Consider the following 16,478-nt stretch of genomic DNA (forward strand, 5'->3'; position numbering starts at 1 on the left):
GAAAGGAAATGTGTCAGTTCCTCAGCTCTTGCAGCGAAATCCTCTCTGGCAGGAAGGTTTTCGATCTGGCCTTTGTGGCTTCCTGCCAGCTTTATTTCCAGCTCCTTAACAGCATACTTAGGTTCACGTCGTGCCCTGAAATCTGTGACTCGAAGGAGCACTATGACATGGGCTGGCTGTGACCCAGGTCTGCCAAGCTGCGGTGCCAGGCAGCTCCTTGAGAAGCTTCATTTCCAAAGCTCATGGACCATTTGCTGATGCTGTGTGCAGAGGAGATGTGGCTCAGTTGCTAGACCTGTAGTGCCTGGCTGCAGGGTCATCTCCTTCTTGAGGCAAGCCTGAAGCTCCATTCCTTCAAAGCATTTGCAGCTGCCAGCTGATATCAAAATTAGTTTTGTGCATTTTTTTCCTCTGCATATCTGAATTCCAGTGGTAAAATTCATCCTTCAGTTTTACTCAGGAGCTCCTTTGAACCATGTTTTGGTTCAGGAACTTCACAAGTATTTTCTTGGTAAGAATTGGAAAAAGTCAACATTTCAGAACATTGTAATTTCTTCTGAGATAAAAAGTCTGACTTGCCAACAGCTTTGACTAAGGATGTTAATGAAGCTGATCTGCTGGCAACATGAACTGGATGGTTTTCAGTGGTCACTTTTCATCCATGAATTAACCAACACAGGTTAGAGACTTCCTTGGTACAGAACTGCTGCATGTGTCCTGAATATGAATGCACTGTAGTAAGTATACGTAAAGGACTATGCAGCACAAAAGCCTTATCAAGCCTGGTGATTTGAGACTGGGAATGTGCATTTGGTTTGCACAGAACCCTGCCAATAGAGTACTGGTGTGGGTATTGCCACTATGTACAGATTTGTGATCTTTCACTGAATGATTGTAACGTAGACTATGTGCAGCAGCGGGGCAGGAAAGCAGGAGGGAGATGTAAAATGGTGTCAGGGTAGAAAGAACAAGCAACACATGTGGTTCTGAGCCTATTTCTGTGAAAAGCCATTTGTAAGGCTGACTTTGGATGTCTCTGTTTTCCCGTTGATTGCTTGCATGCCCAAGGATTTGCAAATAACCAAAATTAAGGAGAAGACTGTGGGACCTCTGGAGGGTTTCCGTAAGAGTCTCCTGATTAGGTATGAAAATAAAGGCAGCCAAAAAGCCAGCTCAATATAATCTGTTAAAACTTGGCAGTGAGTTTCAGTAATCCTAGCTCTCATTTTAGTCAGCTGTGGCTCATGATTTCTGGAGTCTGGTGTGCACTGAGGCTTATGAAATCTAGAAAACTGTCCAGAAGGAGCCAACCCTTGAAGTGGTGAGTGGCTGGTCAGGTACTAAAAGGCCTCAAGTGGTGATGCAGGCGCTGCCCTAACTGTACAGGGCTTCACGTTATTCCTGGGCTGCTAATTTCCAATAAGTACTGGTAAAAGTTCAATTTATTAAACCCACATTACCATGGTGTATAAAAGGGCTTAACCTTGCTCATAAGTTACTTCAGATCCTATGTTATAGATTTCTGGGTGCATCTGGAGATGCCAAAAAGGGAGAAAGTCTCGTGGTGCCCTCCCATCCACATATGCGTGATCCTTCTGAAAGTTAGACCTTCCAGTCCTGTAGTCCACTGCAAAGGTCAAATCTGGGCCCCTTCCTCATGTCCAGGTTTCTCTGAACATTGGGGTTGCACTGCTAAGCACTAGGATGTGGTCTAGGGGAACCAAGACTATCCAAACAGAGGAGCCTGCCCATGGTTGCTCAGGCACAGCAGCTATGAGGCTCAGTTGTCTCTCAGCATGCTGACATTTTCTGAACACAGTAATTTCTGTCTCTTGCAACCATAGTCCTCCCTCAAGACAACTTACAACCCTCATGTATTTAATTGGACCTGTGTACAAGCAAACAACAGAAGCGTTTGGACTGCCTGTGCTTCATTGTGGTGCTCAGCTCTTTGGGACATGAATATTGGCAAACACGGGCAGCCACATTATAATTTACATCTTTTTAGAGCCAGGAGGGTAATAGCCATCCTCCAGCTCTCAGTCCCACAGAGAGGACTTTTAGTCCTTGTCCTCGTGCACAGGAATCCTGTCTTAGCCTGAGGCACAAGGAAGGTTGCACCAATAGCTGTTCCAGCCAGGTAAAAGGGACACTGGGCAGAAACTGGAAGAAAAGCCTGTAATATAACAAAGCTTAGAAAGTACTTTAGACAGTGAAAGCTGCAGAAGTGAGGTTTACTTCACTTGGTAACTTAAAGCCATGTTAGCTATAAGACCTATAGAACAAGTTCTTGTAACAAAGCTAGGTGAGGCGGTAAATGTTTCTGTAGGGTGAAGCAGTTGCTGAGAAAGGCCAGTAAGGAAAAGAAAGGGAAATGCAAATGGGAGTGTAGTGTATTGCCTTACTGCTGCTGTATGTTGCAGCTGTTGTGAAAGTTCAAGCCTTTCACTAAAAAGAGGGTTTCGATTATGTAGGCATAGATAAAAAGTACAGAGATGCTTTGTCCTTGGTCAGTTTCAGTGAGAACAGGGAAGTGGGAAAGTACAGTTGGAGGTGGGTGTGTTGTCACTGAATAGCTGGTGGTTATCACCCCTTCCCGGTGCAAAGTCTACAGGATATCTATGAAGGGAGACGAGAGAAGCTGAAAAAAACTTGTAAACTCTATTGTGTGTGGAGTCTGACATAAGCTCTGGCAGCTGCTGAAAGCTGGCCCTCCTGGTATGAAGCAAGACTCACAAATATGCTCAAACCAGCTTTGCAAGAACCTGACGCTGCAGTGTGGAAAGCTGTGTCTGCCAATGCGTGCAAGGACATGTCCAGATCCATCACACTTGGACTTGCAGGAGACCTTGGAGGGCAAATTCCCTCCCAGAGCTCATCAGCAAATACGCGAGAAGCCAAGGTGCAGATTGTCCCTTCCATGCTGCTCCAGCCATGGAGCCTCTTCAGCTGAGCACCCGCTGGGCAAAAGGGTTGGACAGTGCAGCAGGCTGGACTGATGGGTAGCATGGGGATAAAAGGCGGGTAGGAGCTGCACATAGTGGAAATCTCCTTAACACAGGGACTCCGCAGTGAGGCAGAGAGGCAGTTTCAGGAGAAGAACTGAATGTGTCTTGTGGGCATATGTGTTATGCGGTGGTGAAACGGAGAAATAAACTTAACAGCGGAGTCAATTATACTGTTAGGCAGCATTATTTATTGACAACGCTGGAGAGCTCTCGGGATCATCCTCCATAGGTGCTCCAAAGACTGGATGCTCTTGTGTTGTTTATTTTCACATAATTATTACATATGCATTACAATTTTTGAAAATTTTGACACACAATACATCTATACTAGGAAATAATTGATGATGTTTGTTATAATTGTTTAGTTTCTTACTTACATCTATTAATTATTAGTTAAATATAAACTAAGCACTCTGCTTCTAAACAGTGTATTACTTAATCTTCTGTCTCGCCCTTATCATGCAGAGGGATCTAAAACTTGAAAAATATCGCCTTGTTTTGCAGGTGGTCAGAAAGCATTTATCTCATGTCAATTGGTTAATGAGGGGTACATCTTTTATAACTTAGTCACAGTATACATTAATTTGGCAGCTTCTTTTCAGTGGGCTGGAAGATTGGGATGGTCTCCTTCATCTCCATGAGCAGAGACAGTACAGACTGATATGAGGACAAGGGAAGTGCCTCTTGTCTTAAGAAGCCTCTTACCTGTCTTCTGATGATTTTTGCTGCCGTTAAATAATAGGAGGTGCCCGTGGTTGAGAGCAGAAGCTTCAAGCAATGGCAATGCTTGGGTAGGTCAAGATTTATTTGGACTTGGTGTGAAGACTGAATCTGAAACTAGAGCTCTCAAACTAGTGCAGCCCCAGATATCCTTGGCCTTATCCTGCACAGCAAAACCACAGTTGCTTAGAAAAATAAACTTTAAAACAAAGTGCTGTGTAGTTGACTGGAAGGGCTGAGTGTGAAGGTATGTACTACCCACCAGCTCACAAAATTAGTTAGGAATGACTCAGAAACCAAGTGTGAATGAGTGGCATGCAATGGCACTTAGTGCAGCACAAAAATGGACTCAATATAGACCTGTAAAAATGAAAAGTGAAGTCCTAATCCTGTGTTTATTCACACTGCAGACAGAAAGATCCTTCCTGACTTCGGTGAGAGATCTGCCTGAAATAAAGTGAAATGCAGGGTGCCAGATGTGGTCCAGCAAGATTTAAAGGCTTTGATCAATGTTCTTATCTGAGGCTATTCAATCTGAATGCACTGTCCCCAGTCTGTCTGCACTGTCCCCAGCGCAGTTGCAGAGGGGACTGACCTGTGTGAGTCCACCATGACGGGCTCTCTGTCTATCGACACTCTACAGAAGAAAATCTCTTCTGAAGGCTTTTAATGTTTGCTCTGATCCCAATTCCCTTTTATTTCTTCACTTTCATGTTGGAATTTAGCACAGCTGCACTGGGACGTCACAAAGGGCTGCGAAAACAACTTTGAAATTGGCTTTCAGACAATAGGAGAGGAAATGCAGGGCCCATGAGTCAACGACAAATTTCATCTTGGATCAGGATCTAGGGTCAAACCAGCATCCTTTCTGCAGGGCCAGCAGTGAGGAGGCTGCCTGGACTCTGCTTTTGTTCTCCCTGGTCACCTGGTAAACTGTAGTGAAAGAGGAGGGATGTATAAATCTTATGAATCACAGAATGGTTGGGGTTGGAAGAGACCTCTGGAGATCATCTAGTCCAAACCACCTGCTAAAGCAGGTTCACCAGAGCAGATCGCACAGGAATGTGTCCAGATGGGTTTGAATGTCTCCAGAGAAGGAGACTCCACAACCTCTCAGGGCAGCCTGGTCCAGTGCTCTGGCACCCTCAAAGTAAAGAAGTTTCTCCTCATATTCAGATGGAACCTCCTGTGCTTCAGTCTATGCCCATTGCCCCTCATCCTATCGTTGGGCACCACTGAAAGCAGTCTGGTCCCATTCTCTTGACATCCACCCCTGAGATATTTATAAAATCTCCTATGGCAAATACACCTCCACCTGGGCTGAATCAGCAGCTGGGTTCTTACCTCTTTTGAAATTAATCGTGGAGAAGGTATTGGGATCAAGCTCTGCTCCACCGCCTCTTCTTGCATGCTTTGATCTGAAAAGGATGCCTGGTGGCTTATTCTCAAGGACCTTGGCAATGTGGTCAAGGTGGTAGCAACAGCTGCCCTCTCTTCCCATATGAACCTGCAAATATTGCCCAATGTTCATCACACTCAAGGCTGAATTAAGTGTTGTCTGATCATGTGAAGAGTGGTCTGAGTAGCCCCTGAAAGTATAGCTGCTCCTTTTGCATTTAGGAAGGTCTTAGCTGGATTCACCCAAAGACTAGCTGAGACACTGTCAAGTAGCAGCCAGAGCAGGGCTGCCCTATGAGAGGGGATGAGTTGGGAGCTGAGAGTGACCCCAGTGCAAGCAATGTCCTCACTGACCAGGACGCAGTTCTGCAGCATCTGGTTGGGGGACAGGGCAGGATGCTACTAATGAGGCCCATCCTGGCCATCCCAAACAAGGTGAGGTCATGAACCAGGTCCAGGGTCCATCTAGGGAGCCTAGTCAGGGGCAGTGGGAGACAGACTGCACCACATGTTCAAGGTCCACCCAGGAGGCAGAGATGGCTAGGTCTGTCTGGGAGACTGGGACAAATGTTAGGCTGGAGACTGATATTCCTACAATGTGGCTCAGGTGAGGACTGAAGGCCCAGGGCTGGGCTTAGGTGGAGCTCCTGAGCCCTGGGCAGGGGCTGTGGGTGGAAGCTCCAGGTGAGGTCAAGGCCATTAAGGCATATTAGGGCCCTGACAGGCCCAGAAAGGCTGAGCTGTGCCAGACATGAGCTGCAGTGAAGTTCATAGACTCTCTTCAGACTGAGTCCTTCACTCTTCATCTTACCTTAAACCTCACGGAGACAAAACTACTGCTATACTGGTTGGGAGTCTGACTATGTGAGACCTTAACGAGTAGGGTATGGTGGTTTGGAGTTTGGCCCTCTGCACCTCTTGGCAGTGCTCTGCCTTCCCCTTCACTTCTCCTCCCTGCCTGGCAGCAGCTTCAGGTACTGAGCTGAGTGGAAGGAGAAAGCAACATAGTCAAAGGAGATAAATAAGAGACAAGACCTTTAGATCCCATGCATTGGCCTGTCCGTAAGCGAAGGCATAAGGTCATCAAGCCATGCCAGCTCCATCTGCCTCCACGTCCTCCTCTGCACCACCATGACGAGGACACTCATCACAGTAATGTTACACGGATTCACAGCTCTGTAGTGGGATGAGTCCAAGCACAAGGAACAGCATAGGAAAACACAGCCAGTGACCACATGTTCCTAGAGGTTTTCCTGGAATACCCAATGTGTGATGGGATCCTAGAACTCACTTTGTTATTTCTGTCAGGAGGCTGTTGAGGAGCTACATGTGTAAGAAATCCTAAAAACTGTTAAAAAGAAAAAAAGAAATAAAGAAAACAAAAAAATAGAAGTTTGGGTTAGATATAGATCCTTTTATTTCAGGTGTTTAGCCTGTCTTTTACTTCTGACAGTCAGGATGAGATTTTTGAAGAGACCAAATGAGACCGACCAGCATCCTGTTGGCCTTTCTCAGTCTTGTGTTGAGTTGTGACTCCCGATCACTCTCAGGAATTAGGCAGTGAACCTGGCAAGCTTAAAACTGATGTAGTCTGGCTACTCTGTACGCCCTATGGAAAGAAAGGCTCCCTGGTATCGCATGCGTTGTTACGAGTGTTTATTAAGTATGTCCTTGAGCACATACACAGCTCTATGGTAACGTTTCTGCATCTGGCAGCCACGTGCTTTCAAATTGCACTGCTGCATTTAAACAAAGTGCCATCGAATTGTGCTCCTGCTGTCTCCTTGCAAGGCTTTATCAAAGCACCCAGGAAAGCCATTTCTGCTTCTCGGCTGTTTCATTGGTCTGTACCTTGTGCTACATAGGCACCAGTGAAATTTCCAGGTCTCGTGGCACAGCACCTCCTTGCGTGACAGCCAAGGCTTTTCTAGGATTTGCTTTGACGCAGGTTGTCCAGCTGCTAGAAGCTATTGTCACTGAGACAGGGGTGTGAATGCAGGTGGTCAATATCCTGCCATACTCTGTCTTTTCTGGTTATCACCCTTTATCGTCTGTAATCTAGTCACAAAAGCAGCAATTTCTCTTATTTCCAGTGACTTTTATGGCAAGGAGACCATTTGTTTGCTCAGCGACCAAAGGTAGGAGCCATCTGCTGAGCATTTGCCCACAGTTGGACGTCACAGCCAGGCTTCTGAGAACACCCCCAAAGTAACAGTTCATCTGCCAGATCTAGACTTGTGTAACTGTGGTGCGATGAGCACTATTCTTGGGGACAGCATTTCGATGGAGTCACACCTCCAGGAGGTGTGAATCTAGCCCCTGAAAAGAGCAGATGACAATAATCCCTCACCCACAGACAACATTGCTCTCGTGTCAAGCTTCGCATCTGGGGAGCTCGAGGCTGGCGGTGGGTACCCACGCTTGAGCCTGTTCATTTAGGACACAGGTGCATGCAGAAGCTGCCCACCATCAACCAGAAGTCTATGGCAGACTTGGAAGTAAGTGTGAAGCTCCCAGTTCCCATCTCTGTGCCCAGCCCATAGAGTTGCTTTTCTTAGGTGTTTGATTTTTATAAATCTATAGGAGAACCAGAACCTCCTGTAAGGCCTCTTAATACTTAATTGCTGCTTCAAAGACATTTCCGATCCATCAGTTTTCCCTTATGGGAGTCTCCTTCACTGAAGGCAGGGCACGGGGAAGGTAAGAGGATGATGCTTTAGAGGTATTGCTTATAAAATGATGGCTGCATTGGACTGTTTAACACACTGTGGTGCTGCAGGTTCCTGTAGTACTCCTCCCATCCCAAAGTCAGGTTCCAGTACAGGGTGTGACGGTGTTAAGCGTCACAGAATAGGATAAGATCAAGAGCAGAGGCCAACTGAGATTTCTCTGCAGTCAACTGAGAGCCTGACCAGTCAAAGCATACAGCCTTGGTGTACTGCATGAAAAGATAAATTAAGCCTTACACAGAGCTTCAGCTGTATCCTTGATGTGGGAATGCAGAGCTTTGAATTGTAAAGGCTGAAGTTTTCCCTAGTTTGTTTTGATCATTTAATATTGATATTCCCTTAGTTCCCAAGGGCCATGAACAAATTGCTTGTTAAGCTAGAAATATTCATAGTGATTATGAGGAGTTCTTTTTTCTGGTGCTTAGTTTTAATTACAGATTTTAGAACAATGAGCAGATCCACTACAATACTCTCTCTCTTTACTTTGAGGTCTGTGGTGTCAAAGTGTCACAAAAGACAGTGTGTGCCAAACAATATCACGATCCTGAACTACTATGGGGAAAATTTTGGATGTCCAGATTTCTGCAGTTGAGCATTTGAATTTGTTATGTCTGGGTTTTTTTACCATGCCTAATGGCAATAGGAAACAAAATGAATGGCTTTGATTCATTCAGTGGTTTTCCTGACGTAATTAATGGACAGAAATAGAAGGCAGGAATTGAAATAAACCACTCCGTTTCTTTTCATATTCTTCTCTGAGATTTTTGCAGGTCACGTTCTATAAACTTCATGTGTTTACTGAGTAGTTTTTCCCATGTCGTATGTGACTCTCCGAAATCTGTCGATGCACAAAGGTTGTGTCCCCTTACTTTTTCCTGCAGCCACTGTCTTTTTTTTTTTTTCTTTCCAGTAAGCGGCTGTGATGTTTTTCTTTAGATTAGTAGTCAGGGAACATCTTTAGATCCAGGTTTTATTAAAATGTCTGTCAAACTCTGTGTCTGGTGGACACAGACTTGTCAAGCAAGTAATTTAATTCTCTGTATGTTGGGTTTGTAGAGGATGTTGTTATTCCATTTCTTCTGTTTTAGCAGTGTCTGTGGAGCCTGTATGAAACACATATTCCATGGTGAGGAATTTTGAAATAAACTAAATTTAATCATGTATCGTGGCATTTAGATCACAGACAGAGTTAACCACACCCAGAGATGGCTACATGATGTCAGGAGACAGGCAATATTGTTTCTATGTTGATCACTGATAAACTCATTTTCTTGCTGGAGTGCAATCAATAGGACGATTTGGCTAACTCTTCCATGAAGGGCATTTCCATCTCTGCTCTTTTAGAGACTTATTCATTGGATTGTACAAGGGATAAACATGATGTTAATGCTGAAGAACATTGCTGCACTTTGTGTCTGGACATAGCCAGAAATCCAGTAACTGCCTAAAATGGAATAGTTCCCCATATACACCTTACAGAATAGCTTTCCCCATACACACCTTAAGGTGGTGATCTTAAATAATGGGTTTAGTGGTAGAAACCTGAAGATGTGTGTCAGTTTAGAAGTCAAGATCTTGGATTAATGCATGGATTGGAGTAGCCTGTGATCATAATTGGTTGCTTCTGTACTCCCTCCAGTGTAGCCATATATAAAGGTTATTAGAATACTATAATTGCCATTTTCTATCCCATTGAACCAGTAAATCTATTACCGAATGAAGGTGCACTGTGTAACCTCTGCCTCCTTGTGCTGTCACACCTTAGGTCCCTTGGGAGAGGGTTAATATGTGTCTTCTGGAGAACTTCTGAGGAGGAAATTTTAGATGTGCTGGCAACAGATGGCATACGTGGTTCCAGGACTAAACGTGGATGAGTACTTGGTAGAATTCATATAAAAAGAAAGTCTAAGTCTAGCACACCTAAATACTGAAGAGAGAGCCCCAACTGGTGTATTGATGGATAGAGCCCATCTATTAGGCGGCAAGAATCAGACCAGAGAGCTCTGATCTTCCAGGAAGAAAATACCCGGTTCTGTAATCTTGAGCCTGAGTCTTTCTCTGTTTTGAAGAAGACAGATGGGGCAGCAGCCATTGTTTGTGGCTGGAGGGGCCATCTGCAATTAGAAAAGGAAACTGGAAATAGGGAACAAAGCTGCAACTTGCTTACTGAAATGGTGAGTGCCTGTATTACTGGCTGTTTGCACAACACCGCATTCATGGAATCTTTGTGGAATAGAAACAAGCCACTGCTCCAAGTTGCTGAGTTCAGAGGCTGCTGAATCAGCTGAAAATAATAATGTCATGTTATGCTCCTGAGAGAACCTACAGCTCCTGTGTGGTTGTTCAGCCAAATGGTATGTCAAAGTCTCAGACAAGTTACAGATAATTGACCTTGCATGCATTTTCTAACACGGCTTTGTAGACGGTACCAGTGAAATGTTTTACTTGTGTCTTGGTTACAGTTTTTAATTCTATCTGTGCATCATGTAAATGGAGAGACTAATAAAGGAAAGGTGCATCTCTGTGAGCAACTGCATGTACCTGTATCTACCTGCAGTTCCACTAGCACAAACTGAACATCACGTTTTCACCAATTCTGAGAGGAATTCTGTCTGTTTATCCAGGCTTGGCATGACTGTGTGGGGGAAAAGGAAATGTTTTTTGAGCTGCTGTTGGAAACAATGCTATTGCTAAATATAAGCAAGTAAAAACACAGTTGAAATGGGTTGTGCTGTAATTTTGTTTCCTGTTTTACCAATCCTTTTTTTTCCTTTTTTTTTTCCCTACAGAACAATTCAATTAAAACATCAAAATACAACTTCTTCACTTTCCTGCCTCTCAACCTGTTTGAACAGTTTCAGCGAATAGCCAATGCTTACTTTCTTTTCCTGCTGATTTTGCAGGTATGAAATCACTGTACTGTTTCTAGCAGATTCCATTGTCTGTTATCAAAGACTGTCTATGTATGATAGCTGTAATAAGGTGCAAGCCATATCCCTGTTATGAATTAGCATCTTAGTAAAACCTGAAAGTAGATAGAAAGTAGGGCAGAATAAAAGAAATTTCCTCTCTTACCTTTGGATATGAGGGTTTGAACTGAATAGAGAAAAAAAGTAATTAAACTTTTCAACCAATTGTGTACATTTTTCATGCCATGTCCTACTACCTTTGTATCTACATCTGAGTGCTCCTGGCTGTTCTTGGATTTGCATTACTTATTCCACCTGTAGTACGAAAGGTGGTTGTCTCTTATCCATAGGTTTAAAGGCAAATTTCACTGGCAGTCACAAAGAACAAGGCAAGAAGAAGAACAAATTTGTAACTTGTACTATTTCCCTGGGAAGGAAGGAGTTAACATCAGGAAGGTTCAATGTTGGACGTAGTTTGCTTAAAGCTGAATATTGCTGCTCCCTGGTCAGCAGGGTGAGGGAGGTGTCTAATATGGGGCATGTCAGACACTGGCAACACTACTGAAGCCTGTGGCTCATCATGGCATTGAGTTGCACTTTGCCCATTGCTTTGGTAATACTACTCTGTCTGGAAGCCGAATGCACCTGAGAAATTGATATCAGGATTTCTGCCCCATTGCACTTTGCTAGAACGTCGATAAATGCAGTGTACTCTGGTGCCGCTGAATCATACTGGAGTACATGTTATCAAAAAAAAGGGTATAATTTTGATTATGTTTAAAGTATACTGTTTTAAATTTGACCATTCCGGTGCACACAAGTTTGCAAAATTACCTTCTTCAAATGCTATTTTTCAATTGCAGCTCAAAAAAAGCATAGGCAAAATCTTTTTAAGCCTGTAGCAAGCTACATACAATCTTTGATTATTTACAGGGAACAAATTTGGGAAATTTCAGCCCACGTGTATTTTTCAAGAAAGTAGTGAAAGTGCCTTTTCAGCCAAACTGACAGCATTGTTCCTGTGTTGTTGTACTGCACTCTAGCTGCTTGTCCATCAAATTCATAGTATTTCAAACTATTTGCCTTAGATTATTCTCCTGTATTGTTTGCTGAACCATCTAGGAGTGACTGTGTGTAAAACCATACTACTTTTTCTGCTGCCTGCATCAAGTTAGGCTAAAAAGGGAAGCCATTAGGCATTTATATTTACATATACCTCCGCGTAGCTTTTTTCCCTCTTCTGCCCACTTGCTCCATCCCTGTAGCACTGGGAGTATCCCTTCCTGCATCAGGGCTGGATGTGATGGGTGGGCTGTGGGGACTCTGCCTCTCCACTCCTTTGGCACAGCCCAGAGGGACATGCCCAAATCCACTGTAATGGATGCACTGATGCTGGTGTCACATTGCTTCCATCATTAGTGCCATGCTTCTCGAGGAAGCGGGGAATTACGCTGGACTAAGAAATCCATCTCTGCATCACTGAAGGCATGACAGAGTCACCTTCAAGTCTTGGGTCCTCTCACTATTAAAGATGTGGGAAATAAAAATAGCTCTGTTAATCTTGGAAGAGCAAGGTCATCCCTGGGATCAGCTATGCGTTGTTTATTGATATGAAGTTTACTTCAGCAGAATGTGAACAGTTACTGAAACAAAAAACCAGAAGTATTTGAAGGCTCTGCCACAGCAGGCCTTGCTCAGATAGCTCTGGGTCCCTCACAGAAGGCTTACCCATGTCAGTACCTCCACTGGGACTTTGCAATCCTAGTTTTACAAACAACAAGAAAGGGCAACCCACTACACTTCCTGACAGCTCTGTGTTTATAACCTAACTTACAACTTGTTTATAAGCAAAGCACAGGTTCCTTGGCTCTCCCACCTTTGTGGGATCACGTATAAATGATAGAGCTACATTTCTGTCTCTATTCTGCACTCAGGTGTCATAGAAAGATGTTATCTGCAGTTTCCACAGAAAACAGTGGTTCGTTTCCATCTGTTGGCTGAACTGGCAGGAAATTTCTTAACTCAGATCTTTTCTTCCTGCAGTTGATTCCTCAGATTTCCTCGCTGGCCTGGTTTACAACGGTGGTGCCCCTGGTCCTGGTGCTGGCTGTGTCGGGAGTCAAGGATGCCATTGATGATTTCGTAAGATTTGTATTGCTGACCTGTACTTTGGACTTTGCCCATGATTCTTCAGCACAATCACTAAAGCAAACCACTTAAAATAAACACAGCCAGTGGCAAGCAGTTGGAGAACTGGTCTGTGGCCAAGATGGGGTCTGAGATTAGGTCTCCAAATCTATAGTTCATTACCTAAAAAGGAGCTAGAAATTCCAAATTGCTGAGAAGCCCAGCAGTTCCATTGACTCTTTCTGAAACTGCTCAGCATGTCTGAAGATGTGGTCACTGATAGATATGTCTGGATACATGCACGGAAGTCTGTTCTCAGGCTTCCATTTCGGAGAACTCATCCTTTGCCATCTATCTGCAATGTAGATGGAAAAAACATTTGTTAGGAAGTAAGCATTCAACTCATGTGTGATTTTTCAAACTTGCTCAGCTTTGGCTTAAGTCTGCTCCATCAGAGCTGGATAAAGTTCCATTGACTTAATGGGGTGACATTAGAGCTGAGTTTAGCATCTGAGTTTCTCTCATTATTAAAATAATTTTGATGCTCCCTGGACACTTGGTGCAACTTTCCAAGTAGAGGTGGCGAGGTGCTCTCCCAGGAAGCAATGTCAGAACATCTATGCACACTTTCTGTATCAGAGCAGAGGAATGGATTTCTCTGGTGTTTATGAAACTGTGATGGGCAGGACTAATGCCAGTTGAGCAAGGACTGTGCTAAGTGACATACAAGGCTCTACACTCTTTATTCTCTCTAAGAGCAAGCCCCGTGTTGCCTGTTGCTCTTTGCAGTCCAGTTATGCCCTATGTCACTAGTGTAAATGTGGGCTTGTCTATGACTCAATTGCGACTCAAATCTGCCTGACCCATTCAGCCGCCCGGGTTAAAACCTAAAATGTTAATGAACTGCCTACAGCTTTTGTGTACTTGGTTTCTTGGAAATGCCTTTTAATGTACTGTTCAAATTTTCAGAATCGACACAGAAGTGACAAACACGTCAACAACCGCCCAGTCCAGGTCCTGATTAATGGCATGTAAGTAATTTTTATTTTACTGTAACTTTGACTGGGAAGAGCATTTTATTAGTATTTTCTTTTTTCCTCTGTGATTCTCAAGGATCACTGAACTACTTAAAATTTGATTATCTTTCACACCATTAGTTCACCGTTCTGGACTAGGTGTCTGATTAATGAACCCAAGACATAGTACCACAATCAGTGCAGACATTATTTCTGTGACCTTGCACTGACAAAAAGTAAACTACTTCTCCTTCCTGGACATATATATATGTTTATATAAGTGATACTTTGAGAGTATTGTATTATTTTACTCCTTACCCTAGAAGTGACAAGCAAGGCTATCTTCCCATGTCCATTTATGTTCATAGCAGTTATTGCTGCATTAAGCAAGATGAGGCATTATCAACAAGTTCTTTTAAATTAAGAAGCATAAATAGCTTCCTCATACATGTCATAATGCTTTGAGTGTGTGTAGCACTTCTGACTTAGATGTTCTCAAAACATCTCAGCTGTGTGCTTTGGACATTGTACTGCTAGCACTGTTCTTTCCTGCAGAAAAAATAGCAGAGGCTTTGGCTTTTGTGGCAGACAGATGTGCTGTTTACTTGAGGCTTCATGAAGTCCAAATGTGTGTCAGACACAGCTGTAGACAGCTGTGAAGTCTCTGATGACTTTTTTTTCCAATACTATAGATAGCAGTATGTTGTGTAAGCTCCAAAAGATGATCAGACAGTTAAAAATGTAACTGGAAACTGAAGAATAGGAACATACTTTTTGTACTTTCTGCTAAGTAAACCAGTTTCTTAGTTTACTGTGTATGAGTTACTGTATCTAGGAAACATACATTGAAATAGAACTTTTCTAATATTTTTACTTTGTTCAAAAACTAGGAATCATAGGTCCTACCCAACTCCAAACAACACTGAAAAAGCAAGGTGGAGCTGAACTCAAGCTGGAATACCAAATCCTGTTTTGATATAGCTCTTGATATTTCTCACCTCTAGATTTTGCATATACATCTATCGTGACTCGGTTACATTGGCACTTGCAGTCTAGCAAGCTGTCTCCATGCACATCTTGCTTAATGCTGTGAAGGCCATTGCAGACATAGCTTAGCTGGGCACAGGCAAAACCAAACCACCTGCATTGACCTTCCTGACAGACAGGCCCACACAGAACTGGATCTGTTGCTCTGGCCCTTAACACCACTTAGGAAAACTAACACAACTGGCAGTTTTCCCAGGTGTTTGGAAAGTCTGTTATGCAAAGTAGAGAGTTTTTTCTGAGAAAATGTGGCTCTTTAGGAGAAGGAAGAGAGTAGTCAATCCAAACAGGACAGTGCACGTGGACCGTTCTACTATTGTGGGTCTTGGTCTTAACCCTGCACGGGTCACCGCAACCACTGTTACCACTTTTTTGTATTGTGGTGGTCCCTTAGCTTAGTATGGATCAAGCCACATCATGGCAGACCCTGCTCCATCTAATCAACAGCCCAAGTCCTGATGGCACTTGCAGTCTGGCTTCAGGAGCTGAGCAGAGTATCCTACTTTCCCAAGTGGAGTTTGCTTTACGTACCTACTTACTAGGAGTTTTCTTGCAGGTTAAAGGATGAAAAATGGATGAATGTCCAAGTGGGGGATATAATAAAACTAGAAAACAACAACTTTGTGACGGTGAGTACAGTTTCTCTTCCTCCTGCATACGGTCTCTGTAATGACTCTTATCATTCACATGCAAATTAGTCAGTAGTGATAACTGCCTCAGAGACCTGCAGTGTGCAGAAACCACAGGTTGCATTGCGGTGCCATGCCCTCTGACCAAGGGAACTCATGCCAAGTCTCTCTGTCCACATTCAGGCCGACCTACTGTTGCTGTCGAGCAGCGAGCCGCACAGCCTGACATACATCGAGACGGCTGAGCTGGACGGGTGAGTGAGCCTGGGGGTGCAATCGCTGCTGCCAATGCCAGGCCAAATCTTCTCTGGTGACCCCAAGCGCTGCAAGCCTACCCGCAAAAGCTTTTGTAGCAAGAGTTTCCTAACACATAGAATAAACTTTGCATAGGTATCTTGAAAATAGCGTGTTCTGGTGGATACTTTTGCCACTTCCACTGCAAACGTCGTGTGAGGAGGGGATTTTTATTTTTAGGGACAGTTCTAACAGCGATAGTTATTTTGAAATGTGTTCTTGCAATATCCCAGGTCACTGGCAGAAGCCTTCTGTTTCTTGTATCTCACTTTGTCTTTTCTCTTAGCCAGATTATCTGGGTGAGATAACCATGATGAAAAGGTCCAGTCCTTTGGGCTGCTATACCATAATATTAATGCATGCAAAGGCTTCTAAAGGTTGCTTACTCCAGGGCACAACTGGCTTCAAGTCAGAGGGCTGCAACTAATTTGTATTAATTAGAATAAACTGGATCTGACCTGTCTTTATGACCCAATTTGCACTACCCTTTCTGCATTCCCTGGAGCTAGCATCAGCTTGAAGGACTAAGCAAAACCAGAGAGATCAAGAAATCGTGTCACTCCCAAGACCCTACAGACAATGCTCTGGACTCTCACTGTCTAAT

At 43.7% G+C, this 16,478-nt stretch overlaps 1 protein-coding gene across 3 annotated transcripts in view; it reads left to right on the forward strand.

Annotated features, from left to right (window-relative positions):
• LOC136002273 (phospholipid-transporting ATPase FetA-like) overlaps positions 1-16,478 on the forward strand; it is a 77,334-nt gene that overhangs the window by 19,075 nt on the left and 41,781 nt on the right. For all 3 annotated transcript variants that reach the window (XM_065657173.1, XM_065657172.1, XM_065657174.1), the window contains exons 4-8: positions 10,645-10,758; positions 12,808-12,906; positions 13,861-13,922; positions 15,508-15,580; positions 15,764-15,834. In XM_065657173.1, the coding sequence (XP_065513245.1) occupies positions 10,645-10,758; positions 12,808-12,906; positions 13,861-13,922; positions 15,508-15,580; positions 15,764-15,834 (419 nt within the window). The remainder of the gene's footprint in view (positions 1-10,644; positions 10,759-12,807; positions 12,907-13,860; positions 13,923-15,507; positions 15,581-15,763; positions 15,835-16,478) is intronic.

The sequence above is a fragment of the Caloenas nicobarica genome, chromosome Z (genome assembly GCF_036013445.1).
Source record: "Caloenas nicobarica isolate bCalNic1 chromosome Z, bCalNic1.hap1, whole genome shotgun sequence".
Lineage (NCBI taxonomy): Eukaryota > Metazoa > Chordata > Aves > Columbiformes > Columbidae > Caloenas > Caloenas nicobarica.